Source organism: Spinacia oleracea, chromosome 3 (genome assembly GCF_020520425.1).
Source record: "Spinacia oleracea cultivar Varoflay chromosome 3, BTI_SOV_V1, whole genome shotgun sequence".
NCBI lineage: Eukaryota > Viridiplantae > Streptophyta > Magnoliopsida > Caryophyllales > Amaranthaceae > Spinacia > Spinacia oleracea.
The window spans coordinates 15,828,774-15,854,471 of record NC_079489.1 but is presented as its reverse complement, the minus strand read 5'-3'; the positions used below and the strand labels follow the sequence as shown (position 1 = coordinate 15,854,471).

Here is a 25,698-nt window from a genome sequence, read left to right as displayed (position 1 = left end):
CAATTAGGCTTATTTGACTGTATATTTTTGTATAGTGACTGTATTTACCCTCATCCATGGCGGACAACGAAGCTCTCGTTAATGGAGTCAACGACAATTCATCGGATTTCCGCGACGCTGATCAACCTACAAAGAAGACTACCTCGATTACCTCCGTTGACGAGCTTAATAAGAGGATCGAGATTCTGGAGAAGGAGAAGACTGATTTAGAGAGAGAGAATTCGTAAACGGAGGCTAAAACCTGGGAGCTACAGGCTGAGATCTATGTCCTGACGCAGATGCGAGTTCACCGATGCAACAACACCGATGGTCAGAATTGAGGGTAGGGACCACCACCAATGAGGGCTGTTGCAGCGTAATATCATGTGGATGAGGGAGCGAGAGAGAGTGGGAGAAGGTGCGACTGAAGATGGACGGACGAGAATAGTGGTTGACAATGAGGAAGACAGAGTTAGTAGGTGAAATGCCTTTTATTTACCAAAATGCCACTTAATATACTCCTTCTGTAATCTCGAATATTAAGTCAGAAAAGCTCGAAACTTACGAGTAATTGTAATAGAATATGACCGTCTAACACGAGATCAACTTTTTTAGGCAAAAAAAGAACAAACAAAAAGAGCAATTCCTCCCCCACTTTTGGTCTTTCCCCCGCTTCCTTTCTTTCCCTCCCTATAATATCAGAACATCGGCAGCGCCTTCAAAACCCAAAAAATTTCCCCAGTTTCCTCTCCACATTTGTCACTCTACTTCTCTCTCCTCCATTTTTCTCTCTCCCAAAACCCCCAAATTTTGAAACCCAGAAACTTTCAAAAAATTCAAACAACAAACCAAAAATCCCTAACAAAATCGATCTTCATCTTCCGAAACCTTAGGGTTTCGAATTTCTCCCCAATCTCAAACATGCATGTTGATTAATCTCTTGCGAAACGCTCAGCGTCCGAATTCCCTTGAGCACAAGACGTGAATTCGAACACTAAAAACTGCCGCATTTTTTTTGAGTATGCATTCGAAGCGATCGAACAATGGAGATGAAAATGGAACTATCGCTTCTATTAGCAAGAACAATAACAGCAATGGACTGGAGGTACGAACCAGCTCTCGGGTTCGAAGGCCTACGGCAAGAGGAAGCTCATTATTTTATACTTTAACGCCGTCGTATAAGAGGAAGAAGAAGGTGAAAACGAGGACTGCTGCTGCTCACATTGCTAAGATGTTGAAGCCCGGAGGTCGCCGTCCCATTCGCAACTCTGCAAAGTCTATCTCTAATGTATGCCTTTCACCTAATTTTACCCCTTGTTTTAAGATTATTTTGGTTAATTTTTTTGTTCCTGTGTGTTTTAGTTTGTACTGAAACTTAGTTTGTGAGGTTTAGGTTGAATGATACAGCTAATTGTTTGTGGTTATGATTGTTTGTGTTTGGGGAATGAGAGGTATTAATTTCGGGTTGTTGCATGTTGGTTTTCGGGGAACCGTTTTTTTTTAATGTGAATTTCCATTGTTGTAGTGACTTGTGTTGCTATCTTAAAATATGGAGAGAGTAAATATTGGAGATTCTTGTAAGGAAAAGATACATTAGGTGATTTCAATTGTTGTTGCAGTTGAAGGAAGCTTTTCAGTGACCGTTGCTTTCGCTCGGAAGATTATTTTTTGTGATCATTCGGGTTAAGCTTACTTATGACTGTTTTCTGTCATTTCCTGTTATGATGAGTAATAACGAGTTTAGTATCTGAAGTTTTTGAAGCAATGACGCCTTCTTAGGTTTGGATAACCTAGGAGAAAGGCTTAAGTTGAGAGGGTGACAAGAGGGGTTGAAGGAATGAGTGTAGAATCACGAGACTATGGAGCACAAGATTTGTTTGGTTTGTGCAGAGAGATATAGGTTCAAGGAGGATAGGCTGGATAGCTAGATTTATAACATTGTAGGATTTAGAGTACATTTGGGGATATCATTTTCAGCTGATTTGAGCTGGACGGGTAATGGTAGTCCCATACTCCCATTTGCGTGAATTACTTTAAGCTAGTTGAAATGTTGTTAAATTCCACGTCCTGACCGAAACCAGCCATTTGATATCAATCAAGTAAAATGTCCTTTTATAGTGTTTCACAATTTTCAGCTAGATTTTAAACTAGTATCGAACTTTCTATTACAGTCCGCCAGCTCAGCAGCTTTTGGCTATCTTTCTATCATTGAGCTAGCTATTCAACTACTCCAAATGGAGCCTTATACTGGGAAATATAGTTATTTAGCCACTTTGTTTGCTCAAGTTTGAAATATGCAAGTTGTTAGTGTAAGGTCGTTATGTTATGCTTCTCATATGACATGTTGATTGTTAGTGTAAGTCACTCCTTACTAGACCTTCCTCTCTCTGAGACCTAAATATTTTTACGGCCTTACGGGATAAGAAACCGGGGGAAAAATGTACTAATATGATTGATGTAGTAAAAGGAAGAAAAATGTATTAGTATGTATTAACGAGGACTCCACTTCTAAGGAAACAATATACTGTGCTAAATTGCATCTTTTGGCAGAAAATCCATTAATCAATTCAAAACTATGTGAAACTACTAAAGATGTGGAAATCTCCACTACCCAACAATAACATATGCCATTTAGAATACTCCTCCCCTCCTCTTAGGCCTTAAAGTTAAACCAAAAAGTTATCAGAACGATATCCTCTGAACTTGACGTTACTCCTCACACTTCTCACCATCATCATACTTAGTACTGATATCCAAAGTGTAGGTGAGTCCACTTTCCTGCTTTTTTGAACACTTTCAGAGGTAATAAAGATACCTGGATAGTTTTTGAGATCTGGGGTAAGCTTTTAATGAGCTGAAAAGCGTCAAAGCATCATGTGGGTGTTTGAATTTATAAGTGAAGGTATCTCAGGGTAAAATGATGGATCGAAGAATGAAAAACACCTATTTCACATATTGGGATCAGCGAAGCACTCCATAATGCAGAAACTAGTGCTGCTTACCTGACATGCATCAGGCAATTTCAGTGTTGAGCCTCCAAAAATTTCCAAAGCTTCAATGTATCTTGTATATGGGGGTGTTGTCGTGACATGATTTTGAAATTTTTTGACCATAGGGTTAAGGAACTTCGGAAAAGCTCCATAAAATCCTGGTCCCTGTGTATGGTATGACTCGTATGGGATTAACTATTTATATGACGATGTGCTGATATCATACTTCATTAGAAGGTGGTATGGTCTAGAATATTATCTATATAAGCCTTGTCAAGATCACCTGTCACATACTCGCAAGAGCAAAGATTTGAGGTAGGAAGTATGGCTGTTGTTGGAGGGGGCTTCGAAAGATTAACTGTCTTGATTATCTTTCAGATTCCAATGAGGTAGAACAGCTGTAGCTAGGACTTTAAGCTACCATCTCTTTGTTGTTGGTGCTTCGTTATGCAACTTGGTTTTGTGGTTAAAGACAATGCATAAGTTGTGCTGGGTTACATGTTATAAATTATTTTTTGGGGGCCAGTTGACTCATGTTTTGCTCCATCGGATTACATGATTCTGTCAGATGTTTGATGATGCATCATGCCTTTTTCATTTTGGTTTGTCGTTGGTTCTTTGTTTTCAGATGGATGCAACCAACCTTCGGCGCTCTACCAGACAGAGGACATCTAAAAATTTGGGTGATGATTATACAGACAGTACTGGTACAGATGAAGATGAAGATTTAATGGTAATGCTTATAGATAAATAATGTGCATTTTCATTTGAGCTTATACTACATTTCCGTGTTCAGTTGGACATGATTTTATACTTTATCATGTAGGGCTCAGATTAATGATCTGCTTCTGCATTCATTCTTTACAGGAACCTAGAAAACACCGTACAAGAAGCCGGATTCATAACAGGGCTGTTCAGGATGAATTATCAACCCCTAAACGCAGAAAATTCACTGGGAGTAAATCCACTCCTCGACGAGAAGGGTTGCGTCCTCGCAATTCCAGATCAAATGGGAGGTGTATTTCATTTGATGAAGAAGAAGGTAGCTCAGAAGAGAAGGATGAACAAGATGGAATAGAAAATGGAAACGATGGTGAAGATAATGATGATGAGGTTGAGGGTGATGATGAAGGTGAAGCTGAGGAGGGTGGGGAGGGCGAAGAGGAGGGTGAAAGAGAGGAAGATGGCGATGATGAAGAGGGCGAGGAGGAGCAAGATGGGCGGAGGCGTTATGATCTTCGGAACCGTGCAGATGTCCGTAGGCTTTCTTTGGAGGAGGGTAAACGTAGACCAAGATCCCCCCGTAGAGTGTTGCATCATGGGATGGGAAACAAGGTCAATAGGGTTGTGGGAAGAGGTGGCACTAGAGTCCATAAACGTCACCGTTTTAGGATTGATGATTCTGATGACTCTCTTCTTGTGGATGAGTTGGACCAAGGCCCAGCTATTCCTTGGGCTCGGAGTGGAAGCAGATCTGGTCCTCCTTGGCTCATGGGAGGGCTAGATATGAATGGGGCAACAGCCTGGGGATTAAATGTTGCTGCGTCTGGTTGGGGTCACCAGGCTGATTCCTATACTTCCTTGACATCTGGTGTCCAAACTGCTGGGCCGAGTTCAAAGGGGGGAGCAGATATCCAACCTTTGCAAATTGACGATAGTGTGAGTTTTGATGATATAGGCGGGCTTTCAGGATACATTGATGCGTTGAAGGAAATGGTCTTCTTTCCCTTGCTTTACCCAGATTTCTTTGCAAGCTATAGCATTACCCCACCAAGAGGTGTCCTTTTGTGTGGACCCCCAGGAACTGGAAAAACTCTAATTGCACGAGCGTTAGCTTCTGCTGCTTCAAAAGCTGGCCAGAAAGTCAGCTTTTACATGCGCAAGGGAGCTGATGTTCTCAGCAAATGGGTTGGAGAGGCCGAACGACAGTTGAAACTTCTTTTTGAAGAAGCTCAAAAGAATCAGCCTTCCATCATTTTCTTTGATGAGATAGACGGGCTTGCTCCAGTGAGGTCAAGCAAACAGGAGCAAATCCACAATTCTATAGTTTCAACTTTGCTTGCTTTAATGGATGGCCTTGATTCTCGTGGACAAGTTGTCTTGATTGGGGCCACTAACAGAATTGATGCTATCGACGGGGCCTTGCGTCGACCTGGTCGATTTGATCGGGAGTTTAACTTTCCCTTGCCTGGCTGTGAGGCCCGGGCTGAAATTTTAGATATTCACACTCGCAAATGGATGCACCCACCAACCAGGGAACTGAGGACAGAACTTGCAGCTAGTTGTGTGGGTTATTGTGGGGCTGATTTAAAGGCCCTCTGCACTGAAGCAGCAATTCGTGCATTTCGTGAAAAATATCCACAGGTGTACACTAGTGATGACAAATTCCTGATAGATGTTGATTCAGTCAGGGTAGAAAAATATCACTTTTATGATGCCATGTCAACGATTACTCCTGCTGCTCACAGAGGCTCCATAGTGCATTCGAGGCCGTTGTCAGCTGTTGTTGCTCCATGCTTGCAAAGACACCTTCAAAAGGCCATGGCACACATATCAGATATTTTCCCTGCTTCTTCTATTTCATCTGAATTGACAAAACAATCGATGCTCTCGTATGGTTCAGCTATTCCACTGGTTTTTAGGCCTCGGTTTCTGCTATGTGGCAACGAAGGGGTTGGGCTGGTAATCCTCTTTAGCATTCTTATTAGACCTATATTCAGTATGGTATAAAAGTTTTGTACACTGACTTCTTTAGTTTCACACTTTCACAGGATCATCTAGGACCTGCTATGTTACATGAGCTAGAGAAATTTCCTGTTCACTCCCTTGGGCTTCCATCTCTGCTGTCAGACCCTAGTGCAAAGACACCTGAAGAGGCTTTGGTACATATACTTAGTGAAGCACGAAGGACAACACCATCTATTTTATATCTGCCTCACTATGATCTTTGGTGGGACAACGTAAGTTCATAGTTATAGGTCTCTTTCTCTCAGTATGTGTAGATAAAAAAATTGTGCATCTGCATGCTTCACTCGCATGTGCAAGCAGATGAAATTATTGCTCATTACGGAGAATTTGCTTTCTTTTATGCTAAGTTTAGCATTAGTGGATTTAAATTTACAGTTTCCTGCAGTTCTTTTGACTCAGTCATATTGTTTGTCAGGCACACGATCAGCTTAGAGCGGTCCTTCTCACTCTATTAGAAGAATTGCCGTCTGAGTTACCAATCTTGTTACTCGGAACAACCTCAGATCTACCCCCTGATGTGGACGGGCGGCATCGGATATTTACTGAGCGTAGCATGTATGCCTCCTACTGTGTGCTCCTTTTAGTTTTAGCTTTGATATTTTGCTAATGCGTTAAAAAATGTTCATCAGTTGAAATGCTTGTTTAGTTGTTAGAGTTACTGTACTCAATTACTCATGCTGTGAACTAGCTTGAAATTGGATGTTAGCCGTTTATGTTTGCCTCTGTTTTTGTTGTTATTGTTCAAGGGCCTTGCTGATCTTTTTTGTTATCACGATTAAAGGATGTTGATAATTTTGTTAGGTCTTATGTTCAGGAATGTGGGGTTGGGGTGTTCCTGGAGGATCTTGGAGGTTGAGTCAGTCTACCTTTTTCGCAAGAAGGCTTTATAAAATGAGTGGGAAACTGTTACCTACATAGCTTCGGAAATGAAACAGTCAATCTCCACATTTATTTTGACATCGTTTGCCAGTTCTGTTTTAGGAGAACATTAGCTAAAGATATAACATATGCTTCTCATCTATGTTGAGCTGTACATGAAGAGAAAGTGAACTGTGATATTTTTTTTTGTCAAGTCAGGGACCAGCTACCTAGGTACCTTTGTACCCATTTTTTCTCGTCTTGAAACTATTGATATGATTACTTCAGTACCTTAAATTGCGAACTCTTATTAGTTTCAAAATGTATGTCATGTGTTTGACTATTTTCGTGTAGATATAGTTTTTAGTTTGGTATCTTTGTCAGAATATGTAGATTCAAACTTTGGAATGCGATTATCTATTCTGTTGGTTTTCTTTCCAGCTACAAAGTGAATGCACCATCAAATGAAGACCGGACTTTTTTCTTTGATCAACTAATTGAAGCTTCTTTGTCAGTACCATCTGAAGCTACTTTAAGAAAACTTGAGACATCAACATCACTTGAAGAGCTCCCTAAAGCTCCTAAGGTTGACAGTGGCCCAAAGATCTCTGAGTTGAAAGCAAAGGTGGAAGCAGAGCAGCATGCACTTCGTAGACTGCGGATGTGTCTTAGAGATGTGTGCAATAGGTGAGAATTCCTTTTTTTTTATAGAAAGATTGTTCCTTAGCGTTTTTCAATTTAAATATGGTTTGTAAGTGATTAATTCGTGAAGCATTGCCTCTTAGTTCTTTCTCAAGTGCAAAATCACAACCTTATATGCACTGATGTGAATTGTCTCTCATATGAGAACAGTAGAAAAAGAACCATCTTATACCCTTAGGGAGTGTTCTTCCTATTGTTATTTGTTTTGGGTAGGAACTCACTTGGTCTTGTAAGTGGCTTGTCTCATCTTTAATATGGTATCAGAATCTAGACTGTCATTTTTTTTAATATTTTGGGGCTTTGATCATGCTAGGGTAGTAGGGTGAGAGGGAGTATTGAGACCCCATATATTTTTATACAAGTGAATTGTTTCACGTTGAAGAAAAATAGGGGGAAAAAAAAAATCCCCCAATTATTACCACCTATGGTAGCGGTTGCCAGTTGGTTTTGTGAACTCTTCCCGTTGCCAGTTGGTTTTGTGCAGAAATCTCACTTTGGGTAGTAAGTGGCTTGACTCTACTCCTTCATAGGCAGCATACCCCAGGCCTATTTTCTATAACTTCTTGATATAACATATTCCCGCCTATGGTAAAGGTTATTCTCTGCTCAATTTGCCAGTATAATGCTGTCATGCTAGCCCATGCTGCATGTTTTGATACGGAAATTTTTATTGTTTTGATAGTGACATTGTCAAGGTCTGGTACTCTAATTTTCAAATTGTTTTGGGTTGCAATATATTAAATGTGGCGTTGATAATGATGTAAGTTTACAATTTTGTGCAGGATCTTATATGACAAACGTTTTAGTGCCTTCCATTATCCGGTTACAGATGAAGATGCTCCAAATTATCGCTCGATAATTCAAAATCCTATGGACATTGCTACATTGCTTCAGCATGTAGATTCTGGCCGATACATAAAAAGTTCTGCTTTCCTGCAGGATGTTGAATTGATTTTAAGCAATGCTAAGGTGTGTAGCTTTTTCAGTTAAAACACGGTCTTTTTTCCTTAATCTTGGCTATGTTGCATACTATGCTGATCCACAAATTGTTCTTTGCTGATTAGAAGGGTCTCAACTCCACCTTTTGTTCTGAGATATGCCAATGAGAATTGCCTTCATTATGCTAAGTTGAATCAGCTGATTGCAATATTTCTTTACATTCCGTAATTTATTTTGTTTGTGATATACCAATAGGACATAGCCATCTTATGTTTCCAAGAATTCCAACTAGTGTAAGACCTTAAACGTGAACAATATTTGGAACTGTTTTGCACATGGATTATTGTATATAAACCATCTGGATATTAGAAGTAAATAAAGGTATGGGGCGAGGGTACTGCTATTATTCTGGAAAGAGGACTCTCTTTCCACTAATAATTTAAAATCTTTCTCTCTCAAGCAGCAAACAAAATAGTATATCAGTAACGGGGTAATAATAACTATCTCCTTCATAATTGCAAGTTGCAATAGCAGACCATGTTTCATAATTTATTAAAATAGTGTATCAGTAACTGGGTAATAATAATCATCTTCTTCGTAACTTGCAAGCTGCAATAGCAGACCATGTTTCACAAATTATTAAATTGTTAGTAATATTTATTGTATGAGTAGCAAGATGGACATAGGGTAATTCCTACTTAGGGAGGGAAATAATTGGGGGATTCAGATTTTGGAAGGTTTGTGGCAGTGGATATTTAAGGGTAATAATGATTTGGGCATTTGAGGGTAAATTTACCCTCTTCACTCCCTTTACCATCCTACCACCATCATTTCACCGTCATAGGGCAAGTGGCGACAACCAGCACTTTCATTGCTCCTCTGTTATTCGCAATGTCATTGTTTGCAGCTTACAAGCCCCTTCTCCGACATGGCTCCTCTCATCATATCTCGTCTTCATTCTTTCTGTAGTAACCGTGGCTGCTGTAAAATCTGTTCTCTCTTAGGTCTATGCAGTTTGGTGATGGTGGTGAACTTCACGGCGACTACAGTTGTGAGACCCATCATTGAGCAAGTTTTGAGAAGGGTCACTTTGACTAGGAATAATACCAGACCACAAGAAGGGAAATTAGAAACCCTTAAAATTTACACCCCTAATATATTTAGGAATCCATTCACGCACTAATGAATTTTAACCTGAAGTCTCTAGAATTCTGGAAACTTAACAAAACTTGTAATGCTGTAAGCTGCACACTACAAAATTTGGCATCGCTTAGTGCCTACATTTCACGTGATACATGGTAGGAGTGGTACAAAAATTCTCTTATTTTGTAGCCTCGCTTTATTTTAAACTTTTAAGTCTTTTTCGCCTTCTTATTCTCAGTTTCTCACCCCCACCCCCAATTAATTTTGTCTTTCCTGTTGATTTGTGGAGGAGTTATAAGATTTTTGTGCTTCCAACTTATTCATTATCCTTGATTTACATATATAATTTTTGTTTGTCGAGAACGGGGGTTGTCTAAGCTGGGAGGTCCATCGAATTCGTGGCGGGAGGTTTGGTTTAATTATTCTTAAACCCACTTTGAGAGGGTTTCCTTGCTCCCCCTCTCAAGGTGGCTGTTCACCTTACCTTAAAAAACAATCTAACTTTTGTGCTAACCGCTTAAAACATGTCTTGGTTTAAAGGAACTTTTTCCTTTACTGACTAAATGGTTTATTATGCTTTTCAGGCATATAACGGAGATGACTATAATGGAGCTAGGATTGTAAGCAGAGCACATGAGCTTCAAGATGCCGTATGTTCACATATTTCATCGTATCTGTAGTTTCTTCTCTGCTTTATTTACCGTACTTCTATCTGTATTTTAATTTCGGAGTTTTTTTATTGACTATATGTTGTATGTCGTCGGTATGTTCTTTAGGTGCAAGGAATGCTCTCTCAGATAGATCCTGCACTTGTGGCATTCTGCGATAAGATTGCTGCTCAAGGAGGCCCTAATCAAATGCCTGATGGTTTCGGAGGCTCTGCTCTTCAGCAAACTCCTGTTGTTCAAACATTATCAGTGACTAGAGCGAGTGCCCGGCTCCGTCATGTCCAGCCAGAGGTTAACTTAGATCAAAGTTACGAAGCATTAAAAAGACCAAAGAAGAATGTAGACACTATCTCCATAGGTACCAGCCTTTCTTTCCCTTGCTTTGGATTTACGTTGTGGTATGAATGTATGATCCCTGCTTTCTGAAAAGGTCCTAGTTTATACACTGTGTTCGGGGTATTGGTGACATCTTAGTGATTTTTTTAGCATAACTGGAGTCTAAACTGAAAAGGTGTGATCCCTGCTTTCTGAAAGGCCCTAGTTTGGACTCTAAACCAGTAAACCCTGTTGTCATCTGGCAATCACAATTATTCACTATTTTGAAGTCCACTTGTTTATAATTTCTTTATAAAGGCCATATTAAGTTTCTTGAACGATTCAAATGTGATTGCACATTCTTTTTGAGACTTGTACTTTGATGCAATGATTATTTTGACTGTAATTTGGCCAGTTGATGTGTTTGCTGATAGTCTGTGACTCTGGACCCTTGCCTCCGGGGTGAGAACTGAGAAATCAATGAGTTTTTTTGAACTTTATTGCATCTCATAATTAGGATTTAGGTGGATGTTAATATGATAAGAAAAAGTGATGAGGCGTAAAAGAGTTTCATGCTCTTCAATGAGTCGTTACATGTATAATATACTTCAATTGCACCATTCAACACATGAAAATATCCATTATAAATTGTTAAATGAACCTTGAGTCCGTGAGTGCTCCAGCTCCAGGACCTGACCTAGGCTTAAATAGTTAAATATGAGGAATCTCATAAATTTATTGGATGACTGATGTAAATTCGGATTATATTTCCTGATCTTTTTTTTATGACAATTATTATTGCCAAAAGGAAGGAAAACTTACAAACACAAAGCCACCAAAATACAACTGACAAGAAATAAACAATGTATCAGGATTCCATTCCCACCTTCTAGGAAGGGAGGAAGCAAAACCCTCATTTACAAAATTACACCATTAACTATTGCTTATCAGGGATGCACACAATAAACTGAAAGCAGGATAAGTCTTCATCTGCACACAATGCCTTTTCTTTGAGCTTGGTAGCTAAAGAATTGAAGCAAATTTCTTTTGGCCTTTTGGGTTAAGGATTTTTCTTGAACTTCTGTTGTCACCCTACGAGTTTACGGAACTCTATAACTTGTAATTTGTAGTGTACTCAGGATTAGAGCATACTGCCCCCTGCCCAGCGAGTAAGCAAGAACCAATTAAAGCAGTCGCATGTAATTTTTTATGATATTGTGGGAGTTTTTCACTTAATCATGGTCTGTTTGGCGAATTTCAGTTGCAGATGATGAAGACAAGTCCAGACTTCCAGAATCACTGCCTTCACCATCAACAACCGAAGAGGCTCAGGCTAAGGTTACTACCAATGCTGGACCAGAGAGCTCGACTGCACATTATAGTGAATGTGAGGTTCCGACAGAATTAGACAAACTTAGATGTGAAGATGATGTTATCATGGAAGACAGAGATGCTGCTTGCCAAGTAGAAGTGATCAAGCAACAGTTTTTGAAAAGAACTGAAGGATATGGTATTCCACAACTTGAAAGGCTATATACCCGTATTATAAAGGGTGTTTTTGAGACAAAGACAGCAGCAGGTTCAGACAACCCTAAATTAAAGGTTATCCATTTTTTGTCCAAGTACTCTCAGGATGAGACCAACTTTTGATCTCTGCTTTTCCCCCCTGGTTATATTGGTAGGTTAATTTAAACTAGATATTGTACAAAGTCGGGATCTTAATTTTTCTCTGAATGGAAAATAGAGTTACACAGGTCAGTGCACAATCTGAGTTAGTCACTTCATTTACTTTTGTCTCCTGCGCCATGAACCTTGCTAGGGTTTCTATTCTGATATCTGCTTGCTGATTCTCTGATCTGCAACTGATCTGCCGATGAAGTGTAACAGGCAATTGACATCTCTCTCCCTCTCTCTCTCTGTGTGTGTCTGTCTGTCTTTTCTAATATACTTGTTTTGATACCCTTTCTTTATATCTATTGGTTCTGACTCTTCTGAGTCCTGAGTTCTAATGGAGCATTTGAGACAGTAAAGTTTGGATGAAAACTGGTCATTGGAAAAAAAAAGGAGCAAGAATGGGAACGAACTGTACAGTGAAGATATGGATCGTCGAGTTTCTTTTGTCTGTGATGTCAGAGGTTAAGGTTCAGAGGAAGCGAACTTGTTTTGGATATAATCAGAGACTACTTCCATGCGGGACCAGAGTTCTTGTTGATTGTGCCAGTATTCGCTTTTTTATTTTTATTTTTATTTTTATTTTTATTTGGCGCTTGCAGATGAGAAATGTCTATTTGAGATTCAACTCTTTCTAACTTTCACATGGTAGAATTTACTAATAACATTCGACTTTGTTGTTTTGTCCTATCTAAAACATATGACATGTATCACAAAGTCGCATCTTATTATGGTGAATCCGGGAGCATCTGGGGTATATGCACCTAGGTGCATCTATAGTTCCATATCATTCAACGTGCACCAATTACTGAATTATATACCCGAGAGTACTGTCCAAATGGTACTCTCGGGGTAAAACGTAGTGAATACAATACAAAATAAAATGCGCGCTACATAGAACGGTGGGTAACATAAAATAACATGTGAAATGACAGACGTAATATACGAAATAAAAAAGTAACATAACATAATTGCCAAAATTATAAGTATAAATAGCCTTAAAATTATGAAAGATTACAATACGCTTCATTTCCATTTCGAAGCTCTCTCTCCTCTCCACTTTCTCACTCCACAATTGTCACAAACCGCCATTTGTGGAAATTTTTAAGCTTTCTCTCTCCTCTCCATTAACGTTTCATAAAAGTATCCTCTTCATTTACATTTCTCCTCGCAATTTTTGAAAATTCCTGAAGTAAAATGGAAGAAAAGTAGCCTGAAAAACATTCAGAAAACAAGGAATTCAAAAGTACAAGGTGAAAAAGATTCATTTCTAAATATTATGTAATTTCTTCCTAATTTTTTTTTCATGTTTTTGAAACTTTTGACTTATAAACCCTAATTTTTTGAGTTTTTTTCTTTTTTCTTTTTAATTGTACAATTATAGTTCTGGATAACTTGAAGGCAATGACACAATTGAATCATGAATTAAAATTCAGTTCGTAATTTCCGTCAATTTATAAGCTAATATGTTTTCATAAGTTTGTACTACGCATGTTATTTTTGACATAATATATGTTACTTTATCTAGTACTTATATTATTTATTGTATATTCGTTGATACCTAAGGTTGTTGCAATGATTACTTAATATGTGATTTTCTTTCTCTTCAACCTTTAACCTTTTTTTTTAATCTTTTAAACCATATTTCAGCATTCAAATTTGATGTAAATTTGCAACATAAGCCGTTTAAAATTTAGAGACAAACACTTTTAAACCTATGTTATTTTCCTATACACTTAAGTTATTTTTCCTATAAATATATGTTATTCTCGCTTTCATGTTATTTTTTACAAAGCTAATGTTATTTTTTTCATAAAAAGCGAACATGACGTTATATATTAACGCGCGAGAGTACCTTCCTCCCGATACTCTCTCGAGTGTACCTAACAATTTGCAAAAGTGCACCAGATTATTTTTAGGTCATTAGATAGAATTTGGTAATTAAATTACTATATTAAGTCATAAATAAAGTCTAATCAAGATTAATTATGATCTTATTACTTGATTAATTAATCGGGAAATGAATTAAAGTAGCAATTGACATCACTAATTAGAAAGCTAGATAATAATTGACAACTTTTGTTAAGCTATTGAAAATTTTCCCAATTGGAAAATAAATGATACTTAGATTAGGACTAAAGAGTTCTGTCAGGCCCTAAACTTTGGGCAAAAGTTCAGTTTGGTTCCTGCTTTTGGATGAAAATTGCTGCTTTTTGGCTTCTGTTACTAACGTCTGTTTAAATGAATGAAAAATAAAGGCAAATTAATATAAAAGGCAGAAAATGACAAAATGACAGTTACTTTTACCTGTAATTATTTAAAAAATAAAGGAAAAATTTCCTAAAAACTAGTCGTTGGAGCTCTCAAGAAACAGAGTATTTAACAGTCCATTTACACATAAATAATTCAACACTTTCAAAAAAAAAAAATCATCTTCTCCATCATCATCTATGTGTTCCTTCACTGTTGCTTCACCATAGTTGACCGTTCTCCAGAATAAAGGTAATTTTCTGCCATTTTTGTAAATCCATTAAAGTTAGTTGTTTTTAAACAATACTTAAACATACTTAGAGTTAACAAAAACAATAATTGATTTGCAGTATCAGTATGATGACCAGAGCTATGTCTTTGTTCACTAGTGGTGAAAAATTCACATCCAAAGAGGTGCCGATGTGGATTGACAGTGTCCATCCAAAGGGCATGGACAAAAGATAATCCTGGTAGGAGGTTTATTGCTTGTCCAGATTACGATGTTGAAATGAAAAGAAGGGGTTGCATATTATTTAGCTGGATTGATGAACAAGATCCCGCAGGTTGGCAAACAAATATGATCATATTCGGGTTAATGCAAGATAAACAAAGTTTTTTTTTTTTTTTTTTTTTTTTTTTTTTTTTTTTTTTCTTCTGAAGTTGATAGTTTAAGGATAAAAGTTAGGGAAGCTAATTGCTATGAAAGGAAGAGAAAGACATAATAAGTGATGAGCAAGATGAAAAAACCAAGTATTAATGTGAAATATGAAGTGTGGGTTGTTATCCTAATGGTTCTGATTTTTTTATTACGTTTGTTTGAAGTTAAGTGAATAGGTAAGTAATTTAATGAATTGCACTAATGTAATGAAAAATTTAATTGCAATAATATATTATCTCATGGATTTTTAGGTCTCCTTTCCAATCTTCTAGCCATTGCAAGATCGTGCATCAATGCTTGGATTGATATTATGTGTTGTCCTTGACTTGGTTGAGTCCGTGACAATGAAAAATCTTGTGCAGGGAAGGAGTGGATGGTTTGATCACCTCCATGATTATAATAGAAAGTTGCAACTCTTTGTCTCTGTGGTGTGGTGAAATGTTGGGTTGTAGGTTGCATATGAAACAAATTAGAAACAAGTTAACTTATAGTACATGTAAATAACAAATCAGAAAGATGTTTAGTGAAATAAATTAGTTACAATAGCTATTTTTTAAAACCCATTAGGGTAGGTATAAATATCTAAATCCATATTGTGCAATGGGATAACAGAACTGGTTGTTGAGTGTTGTTGTTATATTGTGGTTTGTTCTGCATGGGAAGAGTGAGCATGAGTGTTAATGTGTTCTGGTTACTTAGGGCCATTCTTGCAGCCCCTTTTGTTGTGGCTTGACAGAATACATAAGCTGCATGTCATGACACATCCTATTATCTCCAGCTTACCACATGCAGTCAGCCCTCCAACACCATATCTCGTTTTTGTTTTAAGTCTGTCACAAACATTTTTCACATTGGGAGTCACAACAATGCTAGTAAAAGTAGGCCACTCTTGGGGACCATTTAAAGGCTCCAACAAAAAGTCATATGCCTTCATGTAGGTCTATATTTGGTGAAATAACCATTCACATACTGTTCTGGGGGGGGGTCTACTTTTTTCCATATTGCAACAATTGCATGTTTGTATGGAATTCAACTCACCGGCCATGCATTGCAACTGCAAGTATGTTGATTCATATTCACCATATACATAACATGTGTTGCACCTTCCCTTACTCCATAGCAAAACCCATTATCCCAGTATGCATTCCAACCCCTTGCTCAAATCTTGTGTTTCTCTAGCTGATTTTGTATCCTAGGACACAACATTATCTATTTTTCTCAAAGAAATTATTTTTTCTTATGCAACCTTTGAATCAAATCCTCTCTGATATCTTCGACCATGGTAATAATAGGCGTGTGCTTTGCACTCAAGATGTAAGCATTAAGCACATCACTCAGAGCAAGATAGTGGAGTGTAGAAAGCCCTATACCATTTCTTGTAGTTACTTTTCATCAAATCTCCAACAGCTTCACTAGAAATACCCCTTATTACTTCAATGTTTCCTTGAAGTGACTTATTATTGTGCTTTATGGAATAATCCATAACAGTCTTATGTACTCTAAACCACCACCAAACACTCCCCTAAAGTTACAGTACACATGCCTTGTACACACCCTAGTTTCAGCTTGTGGAAACACAGTTGCAACAGCTTCAAGTAAACCCTTTTGCTGGTTAGACATGAATGTGCATCCAGCTCATTCACTAGTGCCTAAATCAGTAGCTAGAAGTTCCAAGAACCAACTCCATGTCAATGCTTTCAACCTCACAAGCTTCCCAAGCAACAGGGAATATTTTATTATTATTACCATCCCTATCAATAGCTACTAACAACTGAACCCCAAATGGCCCCTTTAAGCAACATCTATCCAGTGAAATAAAAGGTCGCCATCCAACCAAAAATCCTTTTCTAAGTTCCTCGAAACATAAGTACATTCTCTCAAACACATTTGAATTCAACTTCAATTTCACTGTGTTCCCTGAATTGCTTCTTAGTATTTCAGTTGCATATATAGGCAGTAATGCATACTTCTATTTGTATTCACCAACAATAAGAGCCCGACCCTTTCTTCTAGCTCTCATAGCATGGCTCTACTCACCCTTATACTATTTTCTAACCAAATGGTTTCCTGAATATCTTGCACTCTCATATAAAGTTCACGTTGAACAAATTATGATAGTACTTTGCAATCCAAGTGGATGTCATCTTCTTAATGCTAGGTGTCCTACACCAAGTGTGCTTACTGACATATGTCTTCACTGTGAAAGACCATCTTCCTCTCTCCCATGAAGCTCGCGTTCTCCATTTACAACCTTTATCTGTGTGCTCACACTCTCCACATACCCTGGTGAATTATTCTTATAGCAAATGGAATGTCTTTTCCTTTATCGATGGAGTAATCTATGATTGCTTTCCTAAAAGTCATGGGATTCTCAAACTGTTGGTCAACATAAAAGGTTTTATCACCCTCTTTAGTATTATTTTCAGTTTGTTTCTTAACCTCCCTCTTATGGTGTGGTGGTGCAACTAGGTACCCAACATCATACTCATCCTCTGGTCCCATGGAGCTGTCTAGGTCACATAAATCCTTTTAAGTCATCCCCTAAATTCAGTCCACCTTCACCCTTACTATCTGCTAGTTTTTTCAGCATATCAAGTCCTTAGCACAAGCTAGCTAGTCCCCTTCTCTTATCATCAGATATCTTAGACCTAGAAATGGCTAACTCATCATCATATTCATTTGTACCTTCTGAATCATATCAATTTCAGCATCTGGTTCAGTTTGAGGTTGTGCTTGAGTTTGTTTAGGTGGGAGTACTGTAATAGGTGGTTCCACAATGTCAGAATCAAGGTCTACCACATCATCCCCATCACCAATCAACAAGTCAAGGAAACTTTCAAGCCCTCCATCTTTCCCTCCACCTCTATTTTTATATTAAAATTTTAAGTGAGGTTTGATTTTATGCTCAGTGTAGATATGAATGTTTTTGTATTTGTAAAGTAGAGCTAAGAAAGGGTCATAAGTACTACTATCAAAACCTAAAAACCTTACCCCACTCTTGAATTCTTGTCTAGGGTCCCAAAAATGTAGTTTCTCTATATCAGTGTAACCTAAAATCATTAACTAATGCTTTCACATATTTTCCATCTGAATATTTAAGGGATGTCATCAAAGATATTCACCCTTTCTCCCAACATAAACTATTTTCCCTTCTGCAACCCATTCACCACCATGATGCACAATTATGCAAGGGTTCAAAAGTCAAATCATCCACATCCACATCTGATCATAGTGAAACCAATACATACAAGACAAACCAATATCAAATAAAGAACATATGATCACAATGAAACCAATATCAAATGAAACCAAATTAACAATTGAAACAAAATACAAGCATTACAACATATATAACCAAAATAATCCATTTCATTTCATCATTTGAATCATTCCAATTACATCCACAAAAGGGTAGGCTTCTTCCCTTACGTTAACCATCCTCCATCCCATGTTGTTTGATGGAAGAACCCTACTATTAAATATAACACACTGTCATAGCGGTAACAAATACCAAAAGCAAAAACCATTTGTCACCTTCAAACTACCTACATTGCTATGACAGTGGTGAGTGAGTTAGTCTTAGAAACTATAAGAAAATAAAACCTAAAGCTTCAACAAATGAGGGGCCACCACCACCCACCCCTGCATGCCACCACCAATAACTCCTCCTCCTCCTCCTCCTTGAATTCAGGCGTTATTAATTCAGGCGTGGAAGTCACTTCCGTTATACTCGATAAGGTCCATGATCACCCATGGTAGCTCCTTGGAGGGTACGAGTATGAGAGGCGATAACGAAGCTTCGACCACCTCCTCCACTGCTTGCAGGTCATCTGCACAGTAGCCTATGACTTCCAGTCTAAATTGGGGAAGATCTCACTCACAAGGATGTCATGTGCGTAGCATAGGGGATGATTTTCCCGTAGAGAATACACACCTAAGGTCAAATTAAAGCCCAAAGTCAATATCAAGCAACTCTGTTTTAGATTTAACTAGAAACCCTTAGTTAAACTAGTAAATAAAAACCCTAATTACTTAAACAGTAATTGTTTAAGTTAACATATTAAACACCATTTTCAAGAACATGCATGCATCAATTCGAATAAAAAATTGGAAAGTAAAAAATTGACGAACTCTAGTTCATACTGAAAATGTTAAATTATGCAAAATTAAGTGACGTTTATTTAAATTAACATATAAAACACCATTACCAAGAACATGCGAGCATGAATTTTGAGTAAATATTACTAAATAAAAAATTCTAATTTTGTCATGCTTCTCTACAAAAAAAGAAAAAAGACGACTTTAATGAAAGAATTGACAAAGAGGACGAATGAAAGTATCATTGTCCCACCTTGACACTCTCGGCTTCTTAGAAGGTAGTCCTCCTTCCCAACGGTCAACTCGCTTTGATGATTATGTAGAAAAAATACATAGCAATAGTTACTAATGCTCTTTGTGTTTTTGTGAATAAGTTAGAAAAAGACAACTGAAAGTGAAATGGGAAGGGAAGGGGGGAATATAAATATAGGGAAGTAAAAATGGGGGAAATAGGGTTGGGAACAGTAAAAAAATTACCGCAAAAAATGAGTGGAAGAACCTAGGGGGGGGGGGGGGAATGAAGCGTGTAAATTTTAATAAACAAATGAAAAGGCTAAGTAATAATCAAAATTAGCGGTTTCGATCATTTTAACACGTATAAATTAGTTTTTTATTTTTTTAAAACAGTTTTATTATTATTTTATTCAATTTAAAGGAAAAACAAACGGTGTTAATATAATTAACTGATTCCATCTATTTTAAGGGACTAAATCGACACTTTTCAAAGTTAAAAGACTAAACTGATCTTTTATCGAGAGTTTTAACTTTTAAAGACCTTGGTAATGCATAAATATTCCCAAACTCATTTAAATTCCGATTAGAAAATTCCTCACCTAAATAGATCAAATTTTTGGCCAGGCCATCACATTCCCTCGCCCAAGCCCCTCGAACCACCCCACCGAAAGAAGGCTCCATGAGCCGCATTGGTTCAAAATGGAACGGTTTGACGCCTATTGGAGGGAACTGGGTTTTCTAAGATCAAGAGAATTGGACAATGATCGGACGTGACTCTAGGAAGGTGTTTTAAACTAGCATTCGGAAATTTTCCTATCCAATCTTGAGTAACCCAAGCCCTGTCTAGAGACTCCAAAATCAATCAATCAATACCTAGTCAATACCTAGTATTTAAAAAAGAAAACCAACTCCAATTTAAGGACACGTAAGCAACATTATTTTGAAGACACATGGCAGACACATAATCATCATGCATTTTACTTTGCCATGTGTCATTACTTTATTCCATTCCTTTTTACTAAGCCACGTGAATTTACAATCAGTAAATCACCACATTGTTCAATGCTTCCACCTTTTCATCTTCCTTCAATATTTAATGCATAACTTCAATGTTACAGAAATATGAAAAGAAATAAACTTCAATGTTACAACTTTAATGATTCCACCTTTTCATCTTTCTTCAATATGAATTGAAACGGCAACATGTTTTAAAAAAAACCAATGAGCCATTTAATACATAATTGAAACAACATCAGGTTTTAATGGGTTTTGCAGTTAAGTGCTCGGTATTTATCAGACCACTTCCAATCTTCCATTTTCTCTTCAATTACATTCTCTATTCTATGATGTTCATCCTCTTTTAATTTTTTACTTTAAGACGATTTACATAGTTATATATTCATTTTGGTTTTCTTATAATTATCCCATCTACATCACATGTAAGCATAACTCCGATCTGTAAATTTTTGGTTGTTTTGGCCTCAGGTATTATCCAATAATTCGTGTATACTCAAGATGGTTAAGAATTACTCTGTAATTTCTTTCGGTTCTTGAACTCATTATAACCAAGGTATTTCCCTAATTCGTTCACTATAACTTTTTTTCATTTGGTCATTTAAATGGTTCAATCTTCAATCATTTGATTACTGCATCCATTTTGCTAAAAATCGGGCAAAATTGCCAAACATTCTTCAAAAAAATTCTTCTTATTGCGTTACATCCTTTAAAATTTGGTAATTTGTGTTCTATTTAATTTTTACAAGGTAATAAGTTCAGCTTTAACAGAGTAATCATTTTTTTCCCACTTAAGGATGCTATATATTTTTACTATTTTCCCTGATTATGTTATACTTTGTATTGTTTTATGTTTTTACCAAGTTAGAAATTTCTTATGAGCACATTTTTGTGTAAATTTATGAGAATTAATAATAATTTCAATATTGTGGAAATTATATATGTAGTACGACTTATTTAAAAGTTTTACTTTTCTTATGAGAATTTAGGCTCACGGTAATTTATCTTGCTGAAAATATTATACAGTATTCGCTCTTTAAAGTTTCTTGTGATAAAAACAAGTCGCGACATACATTGAATTCAAAGACCATAAATTAATAGTTAGAATAAACATATCCTTTTACTAAAGTTCTAAACATCTTTCATAATTCAGTCTATATTCGGAATATAATGACACATTTTTCAAAAAAATATTAACTACTACATAGGAAAGAAAGTATTTACAAAAGGAAAAATAATCAACAAAGACAAATACAGTTTTAAGCCAAAATTCCTATGGCATTACCTTTTACCAGGTTAAAAATCAATTGCCCTTACAAGTATCTCCGACATCACCTTCATCTAGGCAGGAGTACTGATACAAAGAACAAAGGTAATGATTCTGTAGTCTGCAAAATTATATGGTTATATGCAATATGATCAAAAGCTCAAATCCCGTAACCAAATGTACCAAAAGCATCAAGGACTATGAGATCGAATGAGTCTTTGATAACTGAGTCTAAAAAATATTGTTATGGAATGACACACACTATTAATACCTACTTCTATAGTTCTATTGAATAAACAACACAATTTGGTGGATAACTCACCTTGTGACTTGGAGGTCACAGGTTAAGCCCCTTAATTGTTTTTGAGGGAACTTTTGTTATACTTCATCCCCGGGATTTGCCTATTATTAGGCGTTTGTTCGACTGGTTTAGTGGGTAGCTAATAAAAAACTATGTTTTGTTTTTTTAACATTCTTGCACAAAGTATTGTCTAATAAATATTACATACATTTTTTTTGGAACATTACATCCACTCATACAAAAGAAAATTTATAAAAACTATAGTTATGTTTTATGTTATAAACTGCTTATCCTAAGTGAAGCTCGTGCTTTGCACGAGCCAAAAGACCAGTTGAATTAATATGGCAACGGTTAGTCCATGTGTATTTAGGGCCATCGTTATTAGTACCCCCAAGTACAAATGACAAGAATCCACCGTGGTTGCAAAATCTAATCAGTTTCTTCCTTTTAAGATTAAAAAAACAAAATTACTCCGTAATTAGTTTCTCTCTCAAGGCGAAAAGTGGCAGCAGACGGTCTCTCCGATCTCTGCATCTTCTCTCACGAGTCTCCACAACAGAAGCAGCTGTTTATTTATTTATGGAGTACATTGGAATTGATTTATTAATTTAATTAAAGAAGCAGTGAATACTTTTTTAATTTTGCTTAAACAGAAATAGGTTTTGGAGATGGCTGCGCTTGAAGTTCCGGGGATGGCTGCGCCTGAAGCTATTGTTGATATGCATACGTTGAGACAGATAGTCGATGACTTAAAGGAAGAATTCAAAGTAGCTTTATCACAGTAAGATAACTTCAATTTTTTACACGCATATATTATTCTGAAATCGAAAACCCTAAATTTTTTTAACTATTCGAATTTGGGGTTGCTTTGGAATTTGGGGTTGAAAATTGGTTTGCTTTCGAATTTGGGGTTGTAAATTGGTTTACTTTGGAATTAGGGTTTGCAAATTGGTTAGCTTTCGAATTAGGGTTGCAAATTGGTTTTGTTTTAAATTCGAGTTTGAAAATAAATTGGGTTTGCTTTTGAATTTGTGTGTCCATTTGGTTTGATTTTGAATTTGAATTTGTTTTTCATTTACCTGGTTAAGTTGCAGCGAAAATCGTCGTTATTCGCCCGATTGGGATCCACCTTATGTATTTCTTCCCGGGCGTTCTGACGTGTACCTGATGCGTCACAAAGAAGCCCGCGTCGGCTGCATCAGGCCGTGTGCCAAGAAAGTTTTGGAGTTGTTCAATGCTGAAAATGTATGTAATGTTGTTTGTTACCTTGTATTGTATTATGTCCTTTAATGGATTTTTTTCATGAATATCGTTTCTTGTTGCAGCAAACTGACTATGAACTTGTCGACTGCCTTGATGTCTGTGTTTCCCGGGATTATGACTTCTACCTCCATTGCAACTTCACCGCCAAGCCTAAATCAATTCCATTGAATGGTAGTGATTTTTCTACCAAGGTTTTTATGCTAAGATGGAAACGGACTCTGATGATGAAATGTTTCCCAGTTCTTACCAGATATTGGATGGTACGTGTCATTGATAATTATTATGTTAGGCTTAGGCTAGTTGTTGTATCACTTTTACTTTAGTATTATATTTGCGTGATGTTGCCTTATTCTACATATTATCCATTGCCGAATCTGGAATTGATAATGTGTTTTTCTGTAACTAGTTTTATGGCAACCTTGACCTTTTATTTATTACCGAACAATATGTTAGAAAAGCTTCCTTAAGGGTGTAATGTATACGGAGTACTTTGTATTAGGAAGCGTTGTGGAAAAAATCTTATGTTTAGTGTGTTTGACCAATTGGTCTATTGGGTTATCACTTATCAGCATTAGGATAACAAAGCAAATGCAAATGTTTCTGTAAAAAGTTTTTGCAAGAGAAGAGAAGCGTTGACAGAATATGGCGCACAAATATTCTGATATACTCCATAATGTAAAACCTGCCATGTTGAAAGTATTACCATCTTTAAGAGCATTTTTGATGGGTTTTTCTTGATTATCTTCTAACAAATATTTTATTTTTGAGATTTTCATTGAAATCCTATAACGATCGCTTCCCTGATCCTTTTTTTGAACATTGAAAGCGATGTCTTTTATATTATACAATACAATGATATTATTGTTTATGATGTGTTTATGATGTCATACTGTTTTACTTTGGTTCTTTCTTTTTCTTTGATAAAAAAGTAGTACGGAGTAGTATACTTGATTGTTGACTTTTGTTTTTGTAGTTGCATTTGAACTTCAAAGTTAAATTTTCTTTAATTGTCCTTTTTTGGTTTCAACCCTAAGTTGAGTGCATTGAAATCTGTAAATTTGTAGGTTCATGTTTAATAATTAATTGCTCTTTTCCCCCTTACCCTGGCTTTATGAAAATATACTCCTACAATCCCTTTCACTTTACCGGTTTTTCATATTCTCTATATTTTCATATGGCTCACCAGGTAACAAAGCGAAACTTGGTTGTGCGATGTGTCCGGGAGTGGTTGCTCATCCAACTGATGGACCTGGTGAAAAGCTTACAATGTTGGATTTCAGTCCTCATTTTGTCTGGGATGATTAATCTTGCTGAATGTTGTTTCATACTTGAAGAACGTATGGGATGAGGAAGCTTGCTTAATGTTGTTTCATACTTTGTACACGATGGAGGAAGTTGAATAAGAACAAGAACATTAATAATATGTTTGTTTAGTGACGCTTTTATCATGGGGTTGACAATGTTTTGAATTAGGGGTCCGGTTGTGACTTGTAATACCCTGCTTTTTGTTTGCCTTACCTCCGTGGCTTTGGAAGGCAGAAACACAAAGAGGATGTATCAAAGCTTGTCATAGGTTTCCAGTTGCTTGTGAAATCTAGATGTTCACTTGTGTCCTAAAAATATTTGCGGTCTCCATTCTCCGTGTTTTAGAAATAGAAATCCAACAAGTTTCGGGTCAAGTTATGCCTGGACATTGGTATGTGCAGTCTCCATTTCTTATTGCAACCATTAGCTATTTTCCATCTGTCGAATTCGTTTGTTTGTGTTCTTTCTATAACTTAAAATGAAGCTAGAATTCAAGGGAATAGCTACAAAATACAACGAAAACAATTTTGCGAAACCTTTTAAATCCAACAGCAGCAAACTTATATCAATCCATAGTTTGCTTGTTTCTAACATTAATATCTTCCATTATTTGCAAATATTATAAAAGTTGATATTTATTTATGATATGAATTTACAAAACATCACATGATCATGTTTTTTCTTAATTATAAATCACAAAAGTAGACGAAGTAACTTGTGTAAATAGTGCTAAAGTCAAAACGTGTCAACTAATACAAAACGGAGGAAGTATCACCCACCCGTAGCAAGCTAGAAGGCCTATAACCCAAAGGCCACAGGTAAGCAAGAATGCAAGATGATGGCAGGCTTATAACCCAAACACGAATGCAAGATGATGTCAGGCCTATAACCCAAACACGAATTCTTTAGGAATTACGACAGGGCTTAAATGTGCTTTGTAACCTTTGTAACAACATAATGGACTCGTCTTTAAGCCTTGCTAACACTTGAACCTTCCCATAAATTGGGCGTAAGCAAACAAGGTAAATCGATTCCCCTAGTTACTAGTTCAACAGTATAACACGTAACTTTAACTAGTTTTGCATATTTGATTGGGAACTTTCATAATATAAAGTTCAATTAAATTAAACATGTGCCAATCATGACACTTTCAAAATGCAGTAAATTTTTTTTATCAAAGATAAACTAAAAATTGTTAACACAAATGATTTTTGAGAATACAAAATTGAAGACCTCGGGGTACATGTCATAACACTTTCACTTCAACTCCAGCCATAACTGTCATGACATCCACA

The 25,698-nt window shown here is 36.7% G+C and overlaps 2 protein-coding genes across 3 annotated transcripts; both read left to right on the top strand.

Moving 5' to 3' along the window:
* Positions 1-626: 626 nt before the first annotated feature.
* LOC110789106 (ATPase family AAA domain-containing protein At1g05910) lies at positions 627-12,108 on the top strand. Its single transcript, XM_021993762.2, has 10 exons — positions 627-1,267; positions 3,598-3,702; positions 3,837-5,651; positions 5,741-5,929; positions 6,133-6,272; positions 7,017-7,262; positions 8,060-8,246; positions 9,944-10,009; positions 10,136-10,385; positions 11,604-12,108. The coding sequence occupies exons 1-10, from the start codon at positions 1,001-1,003 to the stop codon at positions 11,990-11,992; spliced, it is 3,654 nt and encodes a 1,217-aa protein (XP_021849454.2). The 5' UTR covers positions 627-1,000; the 3' UTR covers positions 11,993-12,108.
* A 10,130-nt stretch (positions 12,109-22,238) lies between these two features.
* LOC110789078 (uncharacterized) lies at positions 22,239-24,797 on the top strand. Of its 2 annotated transcripts, none has more exons than XM_056838957.1 (4): positions 22,239-22,616; positions 22,930-23,080; positions 23,161-23,358; positions 24,285-24,797. In XM_056838957.1, the coding sequence occupies exons 1-4, from the start codon at positions 22,504-22,506 to the stop codon at positions 24,444-24,446; spliced, it is 624 nt and encodes a 207-aa protein (XP_056694935.1). In that variant the 5' UTR covers positions 22,239-22,503; the 3' UTR covers positions 24,447-24,797. The 2 variants fall into 2 exon arrangements, with proteins under 2 accessions (XP_056694935.1, XP_056694934.1); XM_056838956.1 differs by having other exon boundaries at positions 22,244-22,616; positions 22,924-23,080.
* The last annotated feature ends 901 nt before the right edge of the window (positions 24,798-25,698 follow it).